Here is a 22,844-nt window from a genome sequence, read left to right as displayed (position 1 = left end):
TATGCGGAGTTGAACGGATTTTCAACTAAATAGGATTCCATTTGAGAGGAGTCTATTGTAATATGACTGGAAAATCGTGTCACCCTAAAACCAATAAAAAAGCAGCGTGATCCTATACTTATGTACATAAAAATTGAAAAAATTATTCATGTTCCCTAACCCACAAATTTATTTCATGACATCTTTATTTCATTATTCTGCTTTTTGTCCAGAGGGTGAAATCTCGTATTTTCAAAAAATGATATTTCTTCAAGTAAAAATTATAATCAGTGAGCATGGGCCTATTTTTGCCTTCTTATGTTCAAGCATGCTATGGTGATAAGGCTACGTTTGTAGCTGAACAAGGAACAGGGATGAAAATCTTATGTGTAAACACGGAAATCCGCAGTTGGATATCTATTTTTATCATTCTTGTGATTCGTGTAGATCCGTTGAGAAAATGGAGGAGAGGGGGGTACCTGGTAGTGGTTTTAGTTTTGAGGAAAAGTTGTGAGTTGAGATCATAGCGCACTTAATAAACAGACCGTAAAAGCATCTTTACCGGTGCTACAATCTCTAAATTGCTCATATACAACATCGTTGCGAAACATCAAGCCACCTGTCAGAGCCAGTTTCAACAAATCAAGAATTGTATATAATAGCGTTGCGCGGGAGATTTCCAACCTAACTGGTCTCGATTTGGATATTGTCGGAGCCATCCTTTTCATTGACTCCACCCAGACATAAACGACAAACGAGTCTTATTTTGTCATTAGGCCTAATCAATGCTGGAAAATGGGCCTCAGATGCTCCAAAACCCCTTGAAATTTCAAAATTTTCATGGGGGGACCCCCAAAACCCCTCATAAGGGGCTTCGCACATCTGGTACTGGCACCTGCTGGCTTAGCCAGCAGTTGGCCTAGTCGTTTTATTTATTTCCACGTTTTTCAAACTACTCCGTTTTCATCCCTGAAGTAACGTGTGAGGATCGGGCAGGTAAACTCTCTACCCCTATTGAATTTGGAGGTCATCGGCTTTCGAATAGGCCTATGGCAGCCAGGGTGGCCTTTCAACTTCGATTTTATCTTAAGTACGATACAACCTGCAATTCCTGATGAATTTCAATGAAGTTTAGTGTGAGGATTTGGGTGGGTGTTATATCGACCCCTTTATTGAAAATTGACGTTATCGGCTGTAAAGTATGGTTGCTAGGATGGCCATCCATCTAGGATTTCTTTTTAACACGATTCAACCTACAATTCATAATGGATATTTTTTTATTTAGTGCATAGCTTGGGCAGCTAAGATGGGGTTGGCTCTTCTCCTTTCATGTGAAGATATAAAAATGAACAGAAAATGAAATTACCGCCAAATAGCCTATACAATCATAACCATTTTAAAACTTACATTGTTACAATGTAAATCTTTCTGAATACAGAATAATTCTACTTATGCGTCACAAGAAGGTATAAGGCCCGTGCTCTACATCCTACTGTGTCAAGGCCATGGATGCCTCAAGCAATTCATTGGCAGCTCGCTCAGTCCTGGATTGTGAGAATGATCTTTTTCTAATTAATGACTGAGAAACATATCAGATTGGATTTCAATCAGTCAATTCATACTCTTTCAGCTATCTTACTCATTAGTCTTCATTCGCAGATGAAATAAGGTAATGGTAAAAAAATATCAAAGTTGTATGTCATAGGTTGATATTTGATAATTATTAGTGTAATGATTTGGGGTCTCCTCAGTTTGGTGGGCCCAAAGATTCCTGTGAACCTACGAAATAACTACACAAAAGAACTGAGTTGCTAAACAGTACCTCTTTTTATTCGCGACGGACACTACACGAAGAAAGAACGATAGATCAAAAGATTCTAGGTGGTGCACCAGTACTGTGCGCCTACAATAACAACAATAGAACAGCTCCGGCAGTCACATCAGCATGTCATAGGACATATCCCCTAAAATAGAATTGAGTTACCCAATTTTTATCCTCACAATGTGTGGGAATACTGCATTCCTTTCATTTTCTGTCCATCTGTCTGTATGGTCGCCCGAGTCGATATGATTAAACCACTAATTTTCTAAACTGGTATCATTCTTTCTTTTATTGCCGTTTCTACAAAACATATTTCAAGGCACATTTACACTACAGATTTAACATTTAACTTGAAGTACAAAGGATAGTTCAAGCTAATATATGTATATATATATTGATATTATGTAAGTTACTCACAGAAGAATTTGGCAGCTTGTTTCTTGTTTCGGGAACCATGATCCAAAGCTAAGTTATGAATGCCTGAATTTACAGAGGGCGTGTACGCGCCAAAAACATGCAACAAAAATAAATCTGTAACTGAATCGACGAATATAGAATAAACTAAATTTGATTGAAAATATTCCGTCTACATGTATAAACTCAGCAGTTTGCAATGATTTCTGTGCTCCTTACACATTTTCCTACAATTCAACATTTGTTGTATAAGCTGAGATTAGTAACAGATTATATTTTGGGTACTCTAGGTCAAACCAGTTTTTAATTTTATTTCTTGGCTCTAAACTCATGTATAAGAGAAGATGATAACTTCATGAAATTTAATGGATGGGTTATCCTAGAGCAAACGGGTAATGCTAAGATTTCAGATCCTCTATATCAAAGGTTAAGCATTATTATTATTATTATTATTATTATTATCATTATTAGAATTATTATCTTCACATGTAATTATCACTAAGTCTATTAATTCCTTTTTTCCCGGGGCAATCCCCCTTTCAGGCTCAGCCCTAAGGGCTTGGGGTTTTCCTTCTTATACCAATAGCAGGGTCGGATCCAGGGACACTGTCGAGGGTAGCACAACTTATAAAAAGGGCATTTTGAAATTTTGAAAATCTGCTTTTTGCTGCGATTTCCAAGGAATTTAAGTCCTGACACGAAGTGCTTTCTAGCAAATTAACTGCATTGAGATGTAGTTTCAACGTAATAAAGACAAAATCTTGAAGAATTATGGGCTTTTTCTTTAAAATGATCTACCTCGTCTTGTAAAAAAGTGCCCTTTTCTAATTTGGACATTAAAAAAAAAGGCACAAAAAGGATTTTCGCGACGGTAGCACATGCATGCGGTGCTACCGTCTGAATCCGTGCCTGAATAGATGGTATGTGAATATGCACCTATTTATCTATGAAATTATATCCAAAGAAATTATGTTCAGGGTGTATTTTACCCCCAGGCATTTCATCTGATGTGGGAACATCAGTCTTATTCCGTAACATTCGAGTTTAATTATTCTTACCGCCAGCAGAGTCAAATATGGAATTACATTTTGTAACCATGATCTAGAAATTAGTAACGCATGAAATATTCTTTAATTTTTGTCAGTTTCTTGGTGATTGGTTTCTTTATACAAAATGTTCATAAGGGTGTTGAATAGCAGACCTATGTCAAATTTGTATTAGTTCGCTGTGGATGTTGGGTATTGAAATCGTCTGATTGTCAAGGATTATAAAGTTCAAAAGTAACTGCTAATTTGCTCGTATTTTTTCCACCACCTAGATGATCATTCTTTTTGGCGCTTCAATATGTCTCTGCTGGAAATCTGAACGACTTGTTTTGTGACAGGCCTGGAGTATACTCGTAGTGGTCTCATAATGTAAACTTTGTTAAAACTAGCTTTATATATTTTCAGTTCCATTTCGAGATTCCGTTTTGACGAAATTGTTGAAAAATGCATTGGGTGGAAACAGTAAAACTATTATGGTAAATATCTGATGGAGATTCTATCAATTTTGCCATCTTTGTGATTGGCTGGCGGTCCCCTTAAAGGAGTTAAAATCAGAAATGTGCAACCTCCCAGTATGAAAAAGTATATATTCTTTTGAGGTGTTTAGAATTTTACTGTTAGATTTTTCTGTGTAAATTGATTGGTTTTGAGTTAAACCTGATAACATGATAGTAATTTCAATTAAGTAACTTCACATTCAATGATTCCTTTTTTAATGGAAATACTATGTACAGCTAATGAACTCTCAAATGAAGCATATATTCTTCAAGTACTGTACCCTTTCCTTTGCCTATATTTGCCTAATTTGGATTGATCGGCATTGATTTTTCTATATGACCCCCTGGAACTGAGTCAATAATCCGCCATATTTTTTCTATGGCCTTCTAGAGAAAAACGCATAGGATCATCACTACATAAATTGGTTTGGGGGTCTCTTGCTGGTTAATATTTAGTTTTTGTAACTTATCATTTCGTGTTGCTCCTCTTGGCTACTTGCCAGGAGGTTTGTTCATACAGTTTTGGCTAAGAATCAATGGCTCAGTGGGCCGTGAGTAAAAAGTTTCTAGGCATCAAGTTGAATAAGTAGCACCGGGACTTCCAAATGGGTCTGTGTGCCTGATGCAGGCTTTTTGTTGATCTTATCATTTTGATTGCTATTGTTGGTGTGAGCAGTTGTTTATTCCATTCCTTGTTCATCTCAAGGGTGATATTTCTCTAGGATCTTTAACTCTGCTGGGCTCATAGGCTTCAGACCTGTTGTTATGACTTATGGAGTCCGTAGTTTTAGATCAGACTGCGTAACTGCAGTGGCAAATAAAAGTTGATTTTCGCCTTGCATTGTGTAGTGCACTTCCTGGTGGTCATGAACGAAAATCATTGGTGATCAATCCAAATTTCCGAATATTGGCAAAAACCATAGGAAAGGGCAAGTACTACAAGGTAAAACAAATTTTAGTTTCAAAAATTGAAATTTACTGGAGTCACCAAATGTTCAAGGTGAGCCTGTGGTTTGAGTTATAAACCAAACAATGATGTTTGAATGAGAATAGTATGGCACTATTTAATTTTCTTATGTTGTTAGATTATTATGCTGTTATTATTTGTAGATTGCTGCTGTTAGTCCTGCAGATATTAATTATGATGAGTCATTGTCAACATTGAGATATGGTAAGAATTTTACATTAATGGATCAACTGCGTGTGGCTAGTCATTATTTTGCCATGCAATTAGGCTAAAATTGTAGTCATGACTTAGGTAGAAGACCATTTTAGTTCTATAGTCGATATATCAACTTAAGACCAGTCTTTAGATTTAATACCACGTATGAACTTAATTCATGAAAGTGCAACTGATGAGCTCTGGTTTTGTACTCTGGAACGATCTTGACGTATTGGCCCCACTCCGCGCGGTTTCGTCACTGGTGGGATTAACGCGAAGCAGCAGAAACAAACATGGCCACACTCAGTATTTTGGCAATGTAGAAAATGTGTATGAATTTCAATTATTTCAGCTCTTAGAGTTTCAAGGCACAATATAACTAGTTGATAGGATATGCCGATGTTGATAAATAATATCGCCACAGTGAAGCTAGTGAGGAACTGTCCCGATGAGTGTATAGCAGTCAAAAACATAACTCTGCGTAGTTACATACCGGTAACTATTTGCAGTGAATTGCAGACAAACATGAAGCCTTAATGGCCGTTTACAAACTGATTATAGCAGTCACAATTCTAGGATAAAATAAGAGAGATCCTACGTTAAAATTCTGGCCATTTCTAAAAATCTTTAGACGTCCTATTTTATTAATATGTAGTCAGTGCAGAACGTTTGGTTTTGTAACAATAATGAAGGGTGGTACTTTGTCAATTCAATCAATCTTTGTTAATTCCGTAAAGTACAAAGCTTTATAAGATAAGACAAGTTAATAAAGAAACAACACTACCATAATGATAATAAACCTAACTGTCTGCACCAGTCTACATCTATTGCAAACTACGCATATTCAACGAAGAATACACGTGACAATACAATGGTTGCATCCATCAGGGTCATGGAGTTCATTCAATGGAAACTTGCTACGCTTGTAATTTGCTGGCCCAGGTTCGAATACTGCACTGTCCACTCTATTTTCTCTATCTCTTTTCTCCACACTTTCCTTGGATTATCGAAGTCGTACGCCTTGGTAATATTGCTGCATTGGCATTAACATGTTCAAGAATTTCAGAATTGAACAGTTGCAGCTACATTTCTACTGAAAGTCACTAAACACAAGCCCCATAGCTTTCCAAAAAATATAATTTGGAATTTCTATATGAGTTCTTTATTTGTGATTTTGTAAAATGATTCATTGCTATTAGTCTTCTAGTAATTGTTGCCTGATACTTAAGGGTTTACGGATATTTTTAGCCTTTTGTGGCGAAGTCCTACCGGCGAAGTCCTTACGTTCACTTATTGTTCATTTGTATAGGGGTTTCACTTACACTTCTGTGGTATGCCTTCACATATGCAGGAGCACTTATCAATAGACTGTTAGACTGCAACACACACACATGCTCGCACAGTAAACACTTTTATATGGTGATACCATAACGCTTGCTAGCCTGTGTATAAATGCATTGTTTCAAGTGGTGTTCAAACAAACAGTCTTTTCTTTAATAAAGTAATTATAATTTATCATTAATAAACAAATAAATAAATAAACAATAACTAAACAATAAATAAACTCTGGCCATTGTAAGTGTTGCTACCTTTGTATATGCCATGATAATCGTATATAAGTGAGTAGCACTGTAGGTCAGTGAATACGGTGAACAAATGATGTTTTTATCGATTATACATAGGCTACGCGTACTAGCGGGCACTTGTGCTCGTGTTGATTGTCATAGTTAACATCATAAATAGCGCCACCCGCGGGTTGAATATGAACTATACGCACGGAGTGAAGGATAAATAGAAAGCTATTCCGCTAACTATTACGGCTAATTTGTGCTCTTTTTTTCAATAAGTCACATCTCAGGTCGCTATATGTGTACTTAAGTTTCTTCTGGTTAAGAAATCGCGGTTAGTACAATTTTGATGGCATTTGCCCTTTAAGTGGTAAAATCCAGGGTTTAAATCAATCCATTTACATACACTGTTTTTTTACGGTTTTGTTACCGGAATGTTAGCTTCCGTGGCCCTACATTGGAAGAGGTTGTTAAGACATCAGCCACCCTCTGCTTGGTGATCTCATATGAATTTTATCTTCATATTTTTCTTATTGTGAAAAATATTTTTCCAAAATATAAGATATAGTTTCCCTACCTGCCTGTCCCCTTCCAAATTTTGGACATGGACCATAAACAAATGTATGTTATTGGCCTGATTTTACTACAAAATAATATGAAATGGAACTTGGAACTCAAGAATTTAAAAAATTCATTAGCAATGCCCTTGCCAATCAAGCTCAAGTTTTCAAGGTAAACCACTTTGCACATGGGCAATTTATTTAGACCTGTAGTTTCTAATGGTTTGCCACATTCGTGATCAGTGTACTTTGGGAAGGGATCTTCAATATTTCAGATATATTTCATCAAAAAAGCAAATCGCTTTAATTTTGACGGGCTGCCTTAGATTGTATATTGACAACATAATTTTCCCATAAGCCTTTTTGAAAAATCTGCTTTGATTTTTGAAGGGCAAATTTTGTAACCTCCCAGGAGGCACGGATGGTAAACTGGATTCGCCTCTGGCATGATGTCCGTGGATGTTCCTTTGTTCATTGATGAAATTTCTTAGAGGGTCTGTTTCTAATTGTAAAATATTCAGGTTTAAACGATCACTGCCGATACAGAAGGGGCAACCACTATAGGGATGCAGGGGTCTGACCCCCAGAAACAAACCTCTAGATCAGCCCTGGATAGGTTCTCAGGGATAAAATTTTTTTGTGGAAACGCGGATTTCCGCAGTTGGAGGTCCATTTTTATCATTCTTGAGATTGATGTTGATCTGTTGAGAAAATGATGGCGGGAAGGGGTTAGGGTCTTGGGGAAAAGTAGAGTTAGATCGCTGAAATTTTTTTTACAACAGCATTGCGAAACATCGCTGTTGTTCAAACCCACTTTACAGATCAATAATATATAACCATGTTAAAGCGCTGCGCGGGAAATCTATATTTAGAATCTGCAGTGGTGCGCTTCATTTCATTCAACAAAGCATAGCATACGTGCTCAATAAAAGTAGTCATTGTTTTGATTCAGGTACAGTGTGCTTGTATTGAGTGGTAGATAAGAAGATTATAGATAGGGGCTCCTCTTGGGACTCAACTATTTATTGACAATTGCATTTAAGTATGAACATGTTCTAGTGATTTGGATATTGTCGGAGCCATCCTTTTCATTTACTCAAGACAAATACAACAATTGACCAACTGCGTGGCAGCAGTGTTATTTTGTCATTGGAAAATCGGCCACAGATGCGCCAAATTCTCCTTAAAATTTCAAAATGTTCTTGGGGTAGATCCCCCATATCCCCCTTAGGGGCTTCGCATCTTCGGTGCTTATTGCTGCTGGTTCGGCCATCACTAGTTAGCCTAATAAGTAGGGTTTTCTGTTACATCACAGAAAACCCTATTGATATTTGCATGATTAGGGTTTTCTGTTACATCACAGAAAACCCTATTGATATTGGCGTGTTTATTATTTTTTTTCGACAATTGACGTCAAAACTGCAAAGGCTATCTTACCTTAGCGCGGTTTCCGATAGAATCCATTTTATTTCATTTAACTCACCTCGATCTACAGATACTGCAATTTTGATGAATCAACGTTACAAAAGTACTGTCAGGCCGTAAACATCGAAAATTGAGCCCCAATCAATGAGGCGACATGTTTTTTAGAGTCGTCATCCCGAAATCATCTGCAGGCTGGTCCTCACTTCGATTATCAATTCAAGTGTAAATAAACAAATTTATTGCCGCAAGCCTTCACATTCAGTCGCGGTCTTCAGACAGTAATTTTAAAAATTACCCATTTTCTTCATCAGTATACTTGATCCACATGATATTTACGACTCTGAATATTATAAATATCATAAGCACTATTGAGCTGTAAAGATCGATAATCAACGTGTGTCTTTACCTCGTCATTCCACTGATCCGCTGCGAGTTTTCCTCGCCATGAGAATCAAATCAAGTACGAATAAATTTATTACTCCCAGTGATCTGGCCGTGGGCTTCATACAGATAGTCAAACAATCTAATATCCTTTTACCAAATTTGCCGGATATTTATTATGATGAATCATTTAAGTACCGGTGAGCAGTCGGCCTAAACTAAACACGCCGAACAGATGCAGTGGAGAAAAGCTGTAGTGTTGACGAGGTATCAAAATAAATGAATTTATTACTACCAGTGATTCGGCCGCGGACTTTAACCATATATCAATATTCTATTTGTCGATTTTACCAAATCCACAGAGTATCTGTATATAACACATTCTTTTCTTGTCCGTAAGCTGAACTCACGCTTGATATTCGGATTCAGTGTTTCCAATACCGCGGGTGATAGAAGATCGATTCTAGGCCGCTTGAAGTGTTTATTGAGGTCCTACGCGACCTTTGGGCCTACGTGCTTTACTGTTTCAAACGAACACAATATAATTGTTGTGTTCATCAACGGACACATGGATTGAACTTCAAACAAAATTTACAATAGAAAATCAGGACAGCTTAGACACTTAGTACGAAAGATATGTATCTTCATCTGAAAATGAAATTGATTTTACAAATCTAATACACCATGAGACCTAACCCTATTAAATAAAGGTGTAGGAATACGATGTTTAGGAGGGTTAAAGCGCTATAGGCCTAAGCCTCCTCTGTCCGGATGCTAGGCCTACCCGCGTACGTAGGCCAACATAGGCTAAAATGAAGATTTCTTTTGAAAAGCTGTTAGCATTCGTCTGAGCAAGCTTTATCAACCAGAGTTTTTTCAGTTGAAGTTTTCAGCATTAATGAAACTTGTATTTTATTGATTCCTGATGACTTTACTACAAAGCCCCGGATGATAAGATCTCTTTTTCATTTGAATATCTTTTTGTTCGAATAAATTTTTGTGCCAGAACTTTTTCGTTCGAATTGATAATTTTTTTTTTTCGGTGGACAAAATTGATTTTGTTCGATCGAACATCGTTGATGTTGTTCCATCGAACAGAATTGTTTTCATTCGAATTGTTTTCACTCAACAATTTTTTATATTGGGACAAAAAGTTTTTCGTTCGAACAACAACATAGCATTTTATTGGAACAAATTTTTTATATCAGAACAAAAGGTTTTCTGCTCGATAAAAAAGTAGGCATATAATATTTGATTGAACAGAATTGTTATTATTCGAAACAAATGTTCTTTTTAGGACATACATCTTTTCGTTCGAACCAAAAATATTTTTTTCGATCGAACAAAACTTTGGTTGAAAAAGTCGCTCGAACAAAATAGTTTTCTCAATATTCCCAACAAATTTTTTGTCTGACAAATTTTTTGTGGGGACAAAAAGTTTTTCGTATGAACAAAAAGTATATTGTTCGATCGCACAGAATTGTTTTCATTCAAACTAAATTTTCTTGTCGGAACATAAAGTTTTTTGTTCAAACAAGTATTATATTGTACAATCGATTAGTTTTTCATTCCAAAGAAAATGATGTTCGTGGAACGTAGAACTAAATAGTCTTTTCGTTGTAATGAGTAATCTTCATTCGATCAAAGTAATCTTCTCTCTCGAACACAAAGGTATAATATGACCCTGTATCCAATATCCATATTGTACCTTTTTAGGTTGAAGGTTAGCTTCCATGTCTCTGACCATGTGTGGGATAAACTTGTTTAGGTCGCTTTGGAAATTTACTCGGTCCTGTACATTTCGGATTACTCTGTAAATCATTTATCAGGACTGTGAAGAGAAGACGACTTAGGATACTAACTTGAGTGACTCCACTAGTTAGATCTACTTATTTCCAAGAATAGACAGTTCTGTTGATTTCGGCCCCCTGTTTTCAATTGGATAAAACTGCTGAGCCATTTCAGTGACCCATCATTGATACCATTTCCCAGAGGCTTGTTTCGTAATCGCTGATGTACCTTATCAAATGCTTTTCGAAATCCATAAAGACTAAATAAGGCCTAACAATCGATTTTCCAGAGTCAAATAACCATCTGGTCCAATCATCCATGGTGGTTACATGTAAGCCCAATTGACTGTTTGTAGACCTTCATTTTATAAAACCGTGTTGACCGTTGAGCAGAATTCTAAATTCCCTTCACTTTCATAGCCTGGTGGAGCCGCGTCAACATACATGCATTCGTGTTCGACGCGAACAAGGCTGTGTAGAAGACCCGTTATCGCTGCTTTGCAGCTATGTTGTTAATTCTAATGTTTCCTCGTTTGTCAAACGCCTCTGTTTTCATTCCCGGGCTCTTTGATTCAGCAGAATCTTATCAGCACTACAAAAAATTCATCCTTGAGAATTGCGCAAGGATCAGGAAAATAGCTTATTTTCATATCCTATGGGTGACCTTGAAATGCTTATAAGTCGTGTGCTCAAATTGCAAATTCAATCAAATTATATTCTGCCAAAAATCTGTCAATATTCTGTCAAATCCAATTCAATTTTATTTTATTGGATAAAATAACTTCAAATAAGTACCAGTCTCTAGAAGTAAATTGTTTACCAACAGCTGATCGTGCAAAACAGATTAAAACGAAAGCCGTCGTAAATGAAGACCCAACTGAGAAATTAATCCGAGAGTTAAAAGAAGAAAATGATAGATTGAAAGAGATGCTAGAATCGGGGCAAATCACAATTCCGTTGACATCTGGTGGTGATGATGATGATGATGATGATGAAGATGACGATAGTCAGAAAAACATGACTGAAGAAGGTAAGGTTACCTGGATATAGCATGAGGAGCGCTACTAAGGTTAAATGGTAACTGGATTGGCCTAGTTGCATTATGTGGTAGTTGGGGAGGGCTACTTGGATTGACTAAATGCTGGATTTGGTTAGTTTGTTTGATAGCTGGGTTTGCTGGTTCGATATATTGATACGTATTGATACGTTGATTTTTCCATAACTGTTCCGTAATTACGTGTGAAAATACGGCGTTCGGGTTTTAGAAAAATTGTCACTGAATTTTATTCACCTGTGAATACTGAAAAAAATTTGATAACTTATGGAAAAACTTCAGTGCTTCATCTAGCCAAAAATAGAGGGGCGGTCCGCCCCGCCCCCTAAAATAGCTGCCCTTTTGCCCTTCAGATGTGTCCCATGCCCGCCCTTATGCCCTCATCACTTGCCGTAGGTCTGCCCTCCTGCCCTTGTCAGTCACGAGTAATGAGTCAGGGCTTTCAAAATAAGCCTTCGCATCGAATGTTAGTAAGTATCCTGCGACGGCTATAAAAAAAATATTTCGTATGATATCAACGATAGTAGCTCATGTGATCAGTGGTTATATTTAAATGTACTGCAGTCAGTGTGCATCGTGTGAAAATGTGCCTCAGACGCGTGGCCTAGTTAAAGTTTCCAGGAAATTGGCTGACTTCCAAACTACTGCCAATCATAATCGGATTATTCGGTTAAATGGCGGATGTATACACGATGCGGAAGTCTGATATAAAAGTCAGACCCTGACGTGGGCATGCCGGTGGAATGACGAAGCTATCTACGATGTGTGTAGGGCCGGCGTGAATTTCATCAGCGGCTACAAGCGGTCAATATGAAAATGTGTAAACATATAATTTCAATATTCAAACGTTTTAGAAAATATGTTTGATATTAGGAGTATGCAAGTTTCGTGAGATTAGCAATTTATAATAGCATAGCTGTCATATACGGCTCCGTGTCCTCTGATGGCATGTGTATTAGGTGACAATTCAATTCAATTCTTTATTGATCCTTATTACATTGAAATTCTGGGATAAAATTCCCAAATTCAATAAATACAAATTTTAAAATAAATTAATACAACATACATGACACACGGGTAATTCATACAGAACAACATAAGCATGTTATTTTAAATGACAATGTCTACTTCAACCCACCCAGACTCAAGACTCTAGGATATCGAGTGACAGCCAAACCCGTGGCCCGGGGACCGGGCCGGCTGGCTAGGCCACACGATATGCTCGAAGTCATGATTAAGCAGACATTAGAAGAGCTCTTTCTTCATCCATGGAGGCAATGAAGTTGCAGACCAGCTTAGAGGCATAAGTAAATGAAGTCGGTCGCAAGTTCGCGATCAATTATTGAGAATTTTCAATAAAAAAATTTAAACCACTACTAGAGTCGAAGACCTGTATCATCTACCCAATCGCCAAATCTCATCATTCCCCAAATTTCTTAAAACTTCGATTTCAAATTTGCAATTCCACATTAGCTTAGCCCAGAAATTCTACATTTTTTTCGCAGGCGTCAAATAAATTTCTAAAATTAATTTTCTTGTTTAATGCTAGATGAAGCACTGAACTTAATCATTTTCATGGCGAATTGCATCATTCTTTCACTCAAATCTCTCAGAATCATACTTCTCAACTCAAATTATACTCTCAATATGACTGTACAAGTGTGCCATTTGTACTAAGATGAAGATGGTGCACTAGTTCAGTGTCAGAAGTCGGGAAACTAAATTTTGTTTGATGTAATTTACCCTAATACAGATTTTTAAGACCTCAATACTGACTTAAAACATCTTCTGGTTTGAAAATTGGGGACTACTGGAAAATGTTTGAAAATACTGATAAACTTGGACATGTGTTCAATAAAAGGTAAAATCTAGGTTGGCAGCTCTGGGTGCGTGGTGTTGCTTTGATAAGCTTTTTTTGTAATAGCCTTTGTTTGCTGTTGATGTTGTTGAACTCAACTCTGGCTTGATTCACGCCAATTTGGCCCAGACCAAGTCGTGTGCGTGTGAGCGTGGCTTTATATGTCAGCAGTGTAAGTGACCGGTATAAAAATATAGGTGACTATTCACAAACTTTAGTGCGAGTAACAGCTATTTTGATATCTTAGATGGGGCATTGAATGAAGAAATTTTCTAGGGGAGGTCAAAACCCCGATTGTTACTTCCCACATTCAGTGCTCACAGACTGCGTCATTATGAAAAGTACAGTAAAACCTCCCTTAGTGAACACCACTATTTAGTGAACACCTCCCTGGAACAAAATTTTCCCTACTTATTTTCAAGGGGGAACCGGCACACCAGCTATCCCGTCAGATGGCGCCACTGAGATATCAGACGCTTTCGATCAAATTGAGTTCAGTTTCAAGTAACTTTGATCTCAATTTTCGGGCTTTCAATCCAAGGATTGGGAAAAATCAGACATCGAAATAAACTCTGATTGGTCTGTCGACTTCATGTACATGCCATGATTTTCATATATCATGCATAGAATTTGAGAAATTATTGTTAGATTTTAATTGAGTTTGAGAAGAAATCCAACGTTGACGTCGTATTGTACACTAGCGAACCTGGTGGATTATGGCGGAATTCTGCTTGCCACAGTAGCGTTGCCGGTACCCCATTAAACAGAACCTTCATTAAATGAGCACCTCTCTATAGCAAGGCTGTAAATAAGCAGTCAGTCACGGTCAATGGCCCATGAAATTTCATGGGATGTCCGGAGTACTCATCGATCTGTCGGTTACAACCACTGATGCCGAAAAATCCCTGAACTGCTTGTACGAGCCATACAGTAGAAGTACTATTACACTGAACGCTGCTGCATCATGTACTCGCAGTTTGGACTAATATTCCAACTGAAGTAAATGACACGAAGAATTGAATTTGATACAATTGGATCATGTGATTCATTAAAATGACGATCTGTAGTAAAGAAAGAAGAGAATTCTACTGAAAATGGGTAAAAAAATGGATTTAACAGTTTAATGGCCTTTCATGCAAGTTATTGGCTCAGTCTTCTGTTTTCAAAGTCTTAATTAAATTTTGAGTTTGTTACAATAATGAATTCATATATTATATTATGTGACTTCAACAATTTGTTTCTTAGAACTAAGCATTTGATGTTACATTATTCCAAGCTTTAAAGCTTCCCCTAATTGACAGGCACTGAAATGTTATTGCCCGGCACCAAAGTCATGGTGCCTGTCACATAGCAGGCACTCTGAAAAATTATTTGCAGCCTTGCTATAGTGAACACTTTTTTCACTGTGACCAAAGTGACCTTGTGGAAGAACTAGGCTCTAAAAACTCAGGTTTTCAGTGATATGACCTTGAAGATGACCTCATTTAAGGAACAGGGTCGAAATGATAATAATTCAAAAAAGTTGTCTTGACAAATTTAGCTATCAGCCCTAGGTATTACATATCCTAAATGCTATGGGAACTAACACATTAGCCTAAGAACTGTTGTTGACTATGGCTTGTACCTCTGTATAGTGAACAGTGGTTCTATCCCAGAATGTCTAGTTGATAAAGATTTGCTAGTAGACTCATTGTTATCAGTACAAGTGTTCATCATATACCATATGTACATAACTCATGTTCATTCAATGGTTATATATAAGTCTTGAATAGTCCTTAGGTTAATTGGTGACTACAATGACGAATGGACAGTTTTTATCGTTATAATGAATACTTTTATCTGAGATTTAGTAAATTTACGAATTAAAAGTCCTTCGATCATATTGATTTAGCAAAGTATTGACTAAATATTGACTAATATATTGACTATAATATAAGACTAAAGGATTTACCTAAATAGGCCTACTACAAATCATAGCACATATTACTTAAAAAATTGTGTTTTACTTGGTTTTGGATTAATGCTTCATATTTGGGGTTAGTTACTCAAACTGCTGGTAGGTGGCATGATGCAAATATGTGCAGCCTCTATTCAGTGAACACCTCTCTGTGTTAAGTGTTCACTTAGGTATAGAGATAGTGTAATTCCTGATTTTTTCACCACCAGCAGAAGTGGCTACCGTGAAAAGACTGACATACATTGTATTAACTTATTGAGCTAATTGTTAACTAGCTTGATCTGTAAGGAATTGCCACTGCTCTATACAAATTTCTGCATTTACTGAGATTTTACTTTGATTAAAATGTCTGAGTAGATCAGCTAATAATCATTTAATATGGAATGAACTGCTTTAATGTGTTTTATTCAAAAACTGGGAGCTCGTATGGAAAATCAAGGATAAAAGTTCTCTGGCTTGGGCTTAATACGTGTAGATTAAAACCTAATATAATGTAATATTGGAATCAAGATTTATTCAGATGAAGTAACTTTATTCATCTGTTAAATTAAAATTATGCATAAAGTAGCTTACGAACATTTATCCATAGTTCACTAGCCTCCAAAGGTTCATGATCAGTAGACCTCTTGCTTTTTGCTGGTTACCAACTTGTAACAAATCTAATGATCATTATCTGTCTAATGATTAATATACATCAGCATGTAATAGATCAGTATGGGGGCTTGGATTGGTAATTAATCTACTTTTTATATAACGCTTTCATCAGTTCATATCAGATATAGCCTATGTGAGTATAACAAACTAATTTTCTGGGAATGATAGACGGATTGGACTATTGTTTCATTTCATTGTAGAATTAATACAGTTAAAGAAAGAATTAGCCGAGGAATATGAGGCGCAATTGAAAGAAAATGATAAACAAGTTGAGGATATGAAAAAATCTTTTGAAGAAAAATTGAAAGCAGCTCAGGGCACTGGTGAGGTAGGTGCAAAAAACCTTGATCTCTATTGTACAGTTAGACACAGTAATAGTCTTCATCAGGCACTTTTCAATAGTAATCTTGAGGGCGTCCCATGTCCACCCCCTATACGACAAAAACCACAACTTGACATCACAAACACCTCAATCAGCTAAAACCATCATGTTGTGTTACATTCCATTTTACACAGAATAGAGGTTTCCTCTACTTTTAGGACCAAAACTATGTAGAATTCTTATTTTACCATGGATATCAATATATTTTATGAGTTTTCGGATATATGATAGCAACACACTTGACCACAGTACATCCTTACCGTGTGTTACCCGAGTAAATCGGTCCTAGCCTGATAGATGACTCCTGTGTGCCTTTTCACTGCTCGGATGTTACTTCTCAGGGAAAGATGACTGATGAATAGAAGAGAAATAAGATGGGGGTAATGATACCGATTTAATGGAAAGTGCCTTTCAACATTGTATCACAGTAAAATGGGTGCTATAGAAATTGAATTACTATTACAGTTATACCTCGTTTTAACGCCCCCGATTCACCGCCAACCTCACCTACAGCCTGGATTTAATGGGAAACAGAACATTCATATCTAAAATGTACAGGAAAAAACCCGACTTACCACCCCTCGCATACCGCCACTGTCAACGTTACCTCCTAGTACAATCCTATACAAATGTTTTACAAAATTTCCCGATTTACCGCCATTGTGAAAGTTGAGTAAGTCAATCCTTAATTATATTATGATATGCCAACATAAAACCATACCGCTGACCTCGTTCATCGATCAAATGACATCACTGTGTTGCAAGTCTGTCCCTCTAGTAAGGTACGGTAATTAAAATTATTTCATTATATTGCACTGACGGAACGAATTGCATTAATGGCAAAAGAAAAAAGGGAAGAATAAAGATCCATCGCAACAGAAAATAGCATTTTCTCCCTGCGATTGAATCGGACAATGATTTACGGCAATAGGCGGCATACGGGATAGCGATGTCTATTTATTAATCGATCAGTGATTAATATCGTAGTATGTACCGTAAATGTCCCATGTGATGCCATTCCTACTTTTAGCCTACGATATTTTCATGATGTGCCCCAATGTTTGTTAAGTAAAAATTCTTTGATTTTGAAAGGATGTGTTTTAAGATATTTCTTAAAATTCATCACATCAATATACATCTGAGCAGATAGTAGGTATATACTAGGTATCTGAGTCACTCGACCTAAACCCCGATTAACCGCCACACTCTATTTACCGCCAAAATCAGGAATTCACAAGGGTGGTGTTAAATCGAGGTATGACTGCATTTGTAAATTGAGGACTTTGAAAGTACGCTCTGATTTGAGTAAGGGTACAGGATTCGAATTTCAGAATTTTTTATCCACAGCAAGTTGCAATAAAGATCCATCGCAACAGAAAATAGCATTTTCTCCCTGCGATTGAATCGGACAATGATTTACGGCGATAGGCGGCATACGGGATAGCGATGTCTATTTATTAATCGATCAGTGATTAATATCGTAGTATGTACCGTAAATGTCCCATGTGATGCCATTCCTACTTTTAGCCTACGATATTTTCATGATGTGCCCCAATGTTTGTTATGTAAAAATTCTTTGATTTTGAAAGGATGTGTTTTAAGATATTTCTTAAAATTCATCACATCAATATACATCTGAGCAGATAGTAGGTATAAACTAGGTATCTGAGTCACTCGACCTAAACCCCGATTAACCGCCACACTCTATTTACCGCCAAAATCAGGAATTCACAAGGGTGGTGTTAAATCGAGGTATGACTGCATTTGTAAATTGAGGACTTTGAAAGTACGCTCTGATTTGAGTAAGGGTACAGGATTCGAATTTCAGAATTTTTTATCCACAGCAAGTTGCTTTCAGAAATGCTGTGGATGGCGGAAACGATCCACAGCAAGTCTAGCTCTCACCACCGCAAGTGCCTATCTTGAAAACAATACCCGGTTAGTTATGGTGCATTCCATGAACATTGAAAACTAATTCTATATGAGAGTCAATGTTATTTGGTTACTTGACTTAAACTGTATATCAAATCAATTATAATATTGTCAACAATATTTGTAAAAATTAAACACTAAGAATGAAATCATTAGAGTTGGGTCAGTTCATAATGATATGTAATTGAAATTGAATAATTGATTACTAGATTATTGAAAGAACTTATAACATAGTTTTATTCTAATAATCTGTAATTTCTCAAAGCTAGAATATGGCACTGTTCATAACTATTAAATTAAACTACTGAAGGAATGAATATTAGGCCTACATGTATTGGAAGTTTAAAATTTCAGATCAAAATTCATGTTAATAGCAGTTGTTTTTGTTAGGTGGCAGCACTGTATGGAAATATTTGTTGGTGCTAGCACAGGAATTTTGCCAGGTGGCAGCACCGTATGGCATATAATTAATGCATCAGCCGCTGTAACTGTCGATTTCATGTCAAACTTTTCAGAATTTTTACAGAATTTTGGTAACAAAATCTGGTGTCAGTGATTGAAATTGTCAACGGCATTTTAAAGAAATATAAAAGACGGCATTTTGAAGCCGTCGGTACAAAGATGCGTCAACGGCTATGAACTAATACATCTTTGGCACTAGCCGTCGTGAAATTCGAACCCTGAAATGCCATCAAATTCTACTTTCTACGATGACTTAAACGGAAGAAACTTGAATATATATATAACGACCTATACAACAAGATGTGACTGATCAAAAAAGTTAATTTATCTTTCATTTCGTGCGTATAGTTCACATACTACCCGCTGTGGCGCTATTTATGATGTTTTTTTTATGACAATCAACACAAGCATGTGCATGCGCTAGTACGCGTAGCCTATGTATAATCGATAAAATAAACGTCGTTTGTTCACTGTGTATAGCGCTACTCACTAATATATGTTTATCGTATCATGTAAAAAGTAGCAACAGTATACAATGATAAGAACTCAAAATTCAAAGACACTTCTAAAAACGATAAGATACCCTATGAAATGTCTAGAGAAATGACTGGAAGTCGTGAGCGTTTGTCAGAGATGACGTCAGAAACGCGAATTGGAAATGCTGAAATTGCTGCAATTTGAAAGTCTTATTTCTCAGTAATGGCTGAACAAAAATTTAAACCATTAGCATATTTGTGAATATACCATATTTGAATGTAACATTTCCACAATATTCTATTTCGATTTTAAATGAAAACAAATTTAAGATATTAAGAAAAATCAGTGCTGAGCTGAGGATCATAGTATGAGATAAGATAGGGATAAATTTACCTCATTTGTTTAATTTCATAGGTGTCTGCAATTCAAGCTATGCAAGAGAAAAAGAAGAGTGTAGCTCATCTTTTCAATTTGAATTTCGATCCGATGTTAACAGGGAAAATTAATTATTTCATCGAAAAGTCTTCACATCGTGTCACTAACAAGCGTGATCAACTTGATGGTGATATTGTTCTCATGGGACCCAAGTAAGTTGGACTCATGGAATGCACTACATGCTTGTATTGGAGACTTAGGGAATGTCATCAGTTAGATATGTGAGTGTTTTTGGGATAGACTCTTGAGACCATCTCAAAGCAATACCTATGGTGGCTGATTGGGGCCATGCTAAAAAAATTCTGTACGGCTAGAGAATTGATAAAAGAATTTTGAGCAAGAGTTCAAAAAGTTTGGCTTTCTTGCGTCAGAAAACCAGAAAAATGGGCCAATTTAGAAATTTTTTATCCAGCCTCTAGCCAGTAAGAAAAAATTTTTCAAACCGAAATGTTTCGTTTCCTCACGCGAGAAAATCAAACTTTTTGAATTCTTGCACGAAAAAACCAAAATTTTTTAATTCTCGTGCAAGAAAACCAATATGTTTTTTTCTCATGTGAGAAAACCAAAAGTTTTGAATCCTCACGTGAGAAACCAAAAATGTGCCAATACAGAAAATGTTTTAGTATGGTCCGACTCAGCCACCATAAACACTTAATGATGCATGAAATCTGGGAAATATTCGGGAGTTGGCAAATCCATCTGTTTCTGGCAATTGTCCATTTCCCAGTGTTTTTGTGTGTACCTTAGCTGCACCTTAGGCCCTCATTAACTGACGACCACCATGCATTATTTTCAACCCAGCGAGAACACTGGATTTTATTCCAATCCAAAAAGGTCATGATAAGAAGTTCACATTAAGATGATAGGGACCATTAGATTCTATCCATGATGAGCTATGTTTTGAAGCAGATTCCACCATAAACGCATCAAGATCTGGGGGATGCTCGAAGGCTAGTTTGAAGTGAAGGGCAATTTTTATTGGGAGGAACGATTGATTAAAAAAATAGTGAATGGTAAGATAGTGGGGGAGGGCAAAATGGGAGGTTTTTAAAGGTAGCGTAGAATGGTGATAAGATGAGAGCAAAATGATAGGGTAATTGCTGGAAACAGGGGTTGAATGGAGTACAGTGTAAATTGATAAAGGTGAATCGAATTTTTTTATAAAAAGAGAAGGCTAGGACAAATCATTGAAAGAATTAACGACATATCATGCTTACAATTTTTTTTACAGTATTCACGAAAACCATGCAGTAATATCATGTGAAAACGATTCATACTCTATAGAACCCAAAAGTGAAGGTGCACGTATTGTGGTCAATGGAGAAAATATATCTGAAACAACTGAATTACATCATTTTGACAGGTATACATACATTACTTGTACCGTCAACTATACAGTACAACAGAATCTCCTTTCTTTCTCTGTTAATCAAACTCAGGGGTAGGTAAGAGTCTACTGTTTTTTATATAATTGGATCGAGTTTGATTGCTTGGTCCCTTTAGAATTTGCGTAGTGATACATTCCGATTCATATAAGAAGGAGGTATGAAAGGAATAGGCTAGAAAGGATTCCTTTTGAAAGACTTTGGCATTCGTGAAGACCATACTGTCATCAACTAACTGATGTCCGTCTGTAAAAGTTATGGTTTTCCCCAGTTTGTGGTAACAATTGGAGGTCCACTACAATAGGAATCACTTGACTAATAAACAACTCAACCTGATAACTTATTTACACTTGCCTTTGCTTTATTGTCCTGGAACAGGAGAGAACCCATCATTCAGAACCCATCACTAGAAAAGACTCCCTGGAGTTCGACCACTGCTCCAGATGGCAGCACTGGCTGGACCGCTGGAGTAAGGAGGACTCAGGGGATATAATACAAATCATCACACGACCACAAATGCCAAATAACTTTCAAAATTTGACAAATCATTGAAACGCATCTAGTCTTCTATTTGATTTCCTTGAAATCTTTTATTAATTAGGCCTACATCTTGTTTGATTTGATTATTTTGATTTTTGAAGCCTTATATGTAATGCAGAGATACAGATCAGGCAGTGGTTTTTTGGCAAAGTGTGTATGTGCGTTAACGTCAGCAATGGATCTCCATAAATGCGATTTTTTCGCTGGCAGCCCATCCCGCGCATGAGCTCAGGCGGTTGCTTGAAGATTTATTATTCACTATTATTCAGCAAGATCTGTACAAGTGAAGCACATCAGTAATAGGGGTAATGGGCTTTCAGATCAAAGGTCGAACGGTCGAGCTCATTAAAAAACAAATATTAAAAGTAATTTAAAACTATAATATATTTTCATAACCGTTTGTATTTAATATTATAACTAAATATTTATTCTAAGATATCAATAATTTAAAAAGCATATTGTATTAAATCAATTGATCGCTCCACTTCGCTACCGCTCCGCTCCGCGACCAATTGATTTATTTACAATACACAAATTCATATAATCAAATATATTTTAATAATAATAATAATTCTATTATTCAACTGAAATACACACGGTTATGAAAATATATTATAGTTTTAAATTACTTTTAATATTTGTTTTTAATGAACTCGACCATTCAACCTTTAACCTGAAAGCCCATTACCCCTATTACTCTTAAAATATTCATGTAAATGAATAACATTTAAATTGACAGATTATTCAATATAAAAGTATATATTTACAACATTATTTCAATATTCATATTTGTGTGAGTTAGATTTTTAAACATTAAAAGTGTTAGTATAGTGTGATTGAAATAATGCATATATAAATCATTGAACTTCTAAAATCAATTTTAATAAAAAATTTAGTATTAAAATGGAAGCAAATAAGTACTACTGTCCAACATGTAATATCAATATAGATAAATCCCAAAAAGCAAGACACAATAAAACTAAAACACATTTAGAGAATAAATTGAAATTAGAATATGAAGATGATATATTAGAAACTAAATTAGATGAATTAAAGAATGAAAA

At 36.3% G+C, this 22,844-nt stretch overlaps 1 protein-coding gene across 9 annotated transcripts in view; it reads left to right on the top strand.

Annotated features, from left to right (window-relative positions):
* LOC141906818 (kinesin-like protein KIF28) overlaps positions 1-22,844 on the top strand; it is a 139,057-nt gene that overhangs the window by 30,414 nt on the left and 85,799 nt on the right. For 8 of the 9 annotated variants that reach the window (XR_012619423.1, XR_012619424.1, XM_074796212.1 and 5 more), the window contains 6 exons: positions 3,667-3,737; positions 4,869-4,929; positions 11,471-11,674; positions 16,368-16,495; positions 19,835-20,007; positions 21,087-21,218. Coding sequence is in view for 7 of the 9 variants with exons in the window: in XM_074796212.1 (XP_074652313.1) it covers positions 3,667-3,737; positions 4,869-4,929; positions 11,471-11,674; positions 16,368-16,495; positions 19,835-20,007; positions 21,087-21,218 (769 nt within the window). In the remaining 2 variants the exon portion in view is untranslated. The remainder of the gene's footprint in view (positions 1-3,666; positions 3,738-4,868; positions 4,930-11,470; positions 11,675-16,367; positions 16,496-19,834; positions 20,008-21,086; positions 21,219-22,844) is intronic. The other variant, XM_074796214.1, reaches the window with a different exon arrangement.

Source organism: Tubulanus polymorphus, chromosome 6, assembly GCF_964204645.1.
Source record: "Tubulanus polymorphus chromosome 6, tnTubPoly1.2, whole genome shotgun sequence".
NCBI classification, from domain to species: Eukaryota; Metazoa; Nemertea; class Palaeonemertea; order Tubulaniformes; family Tubulanidae; genus Tubulanus; species Tubulanus polymorphus.
Note: the sequence above shows the minus strand (reverse complement) of the source record. Positions and strands in the feature narration are given on the sequence as shown.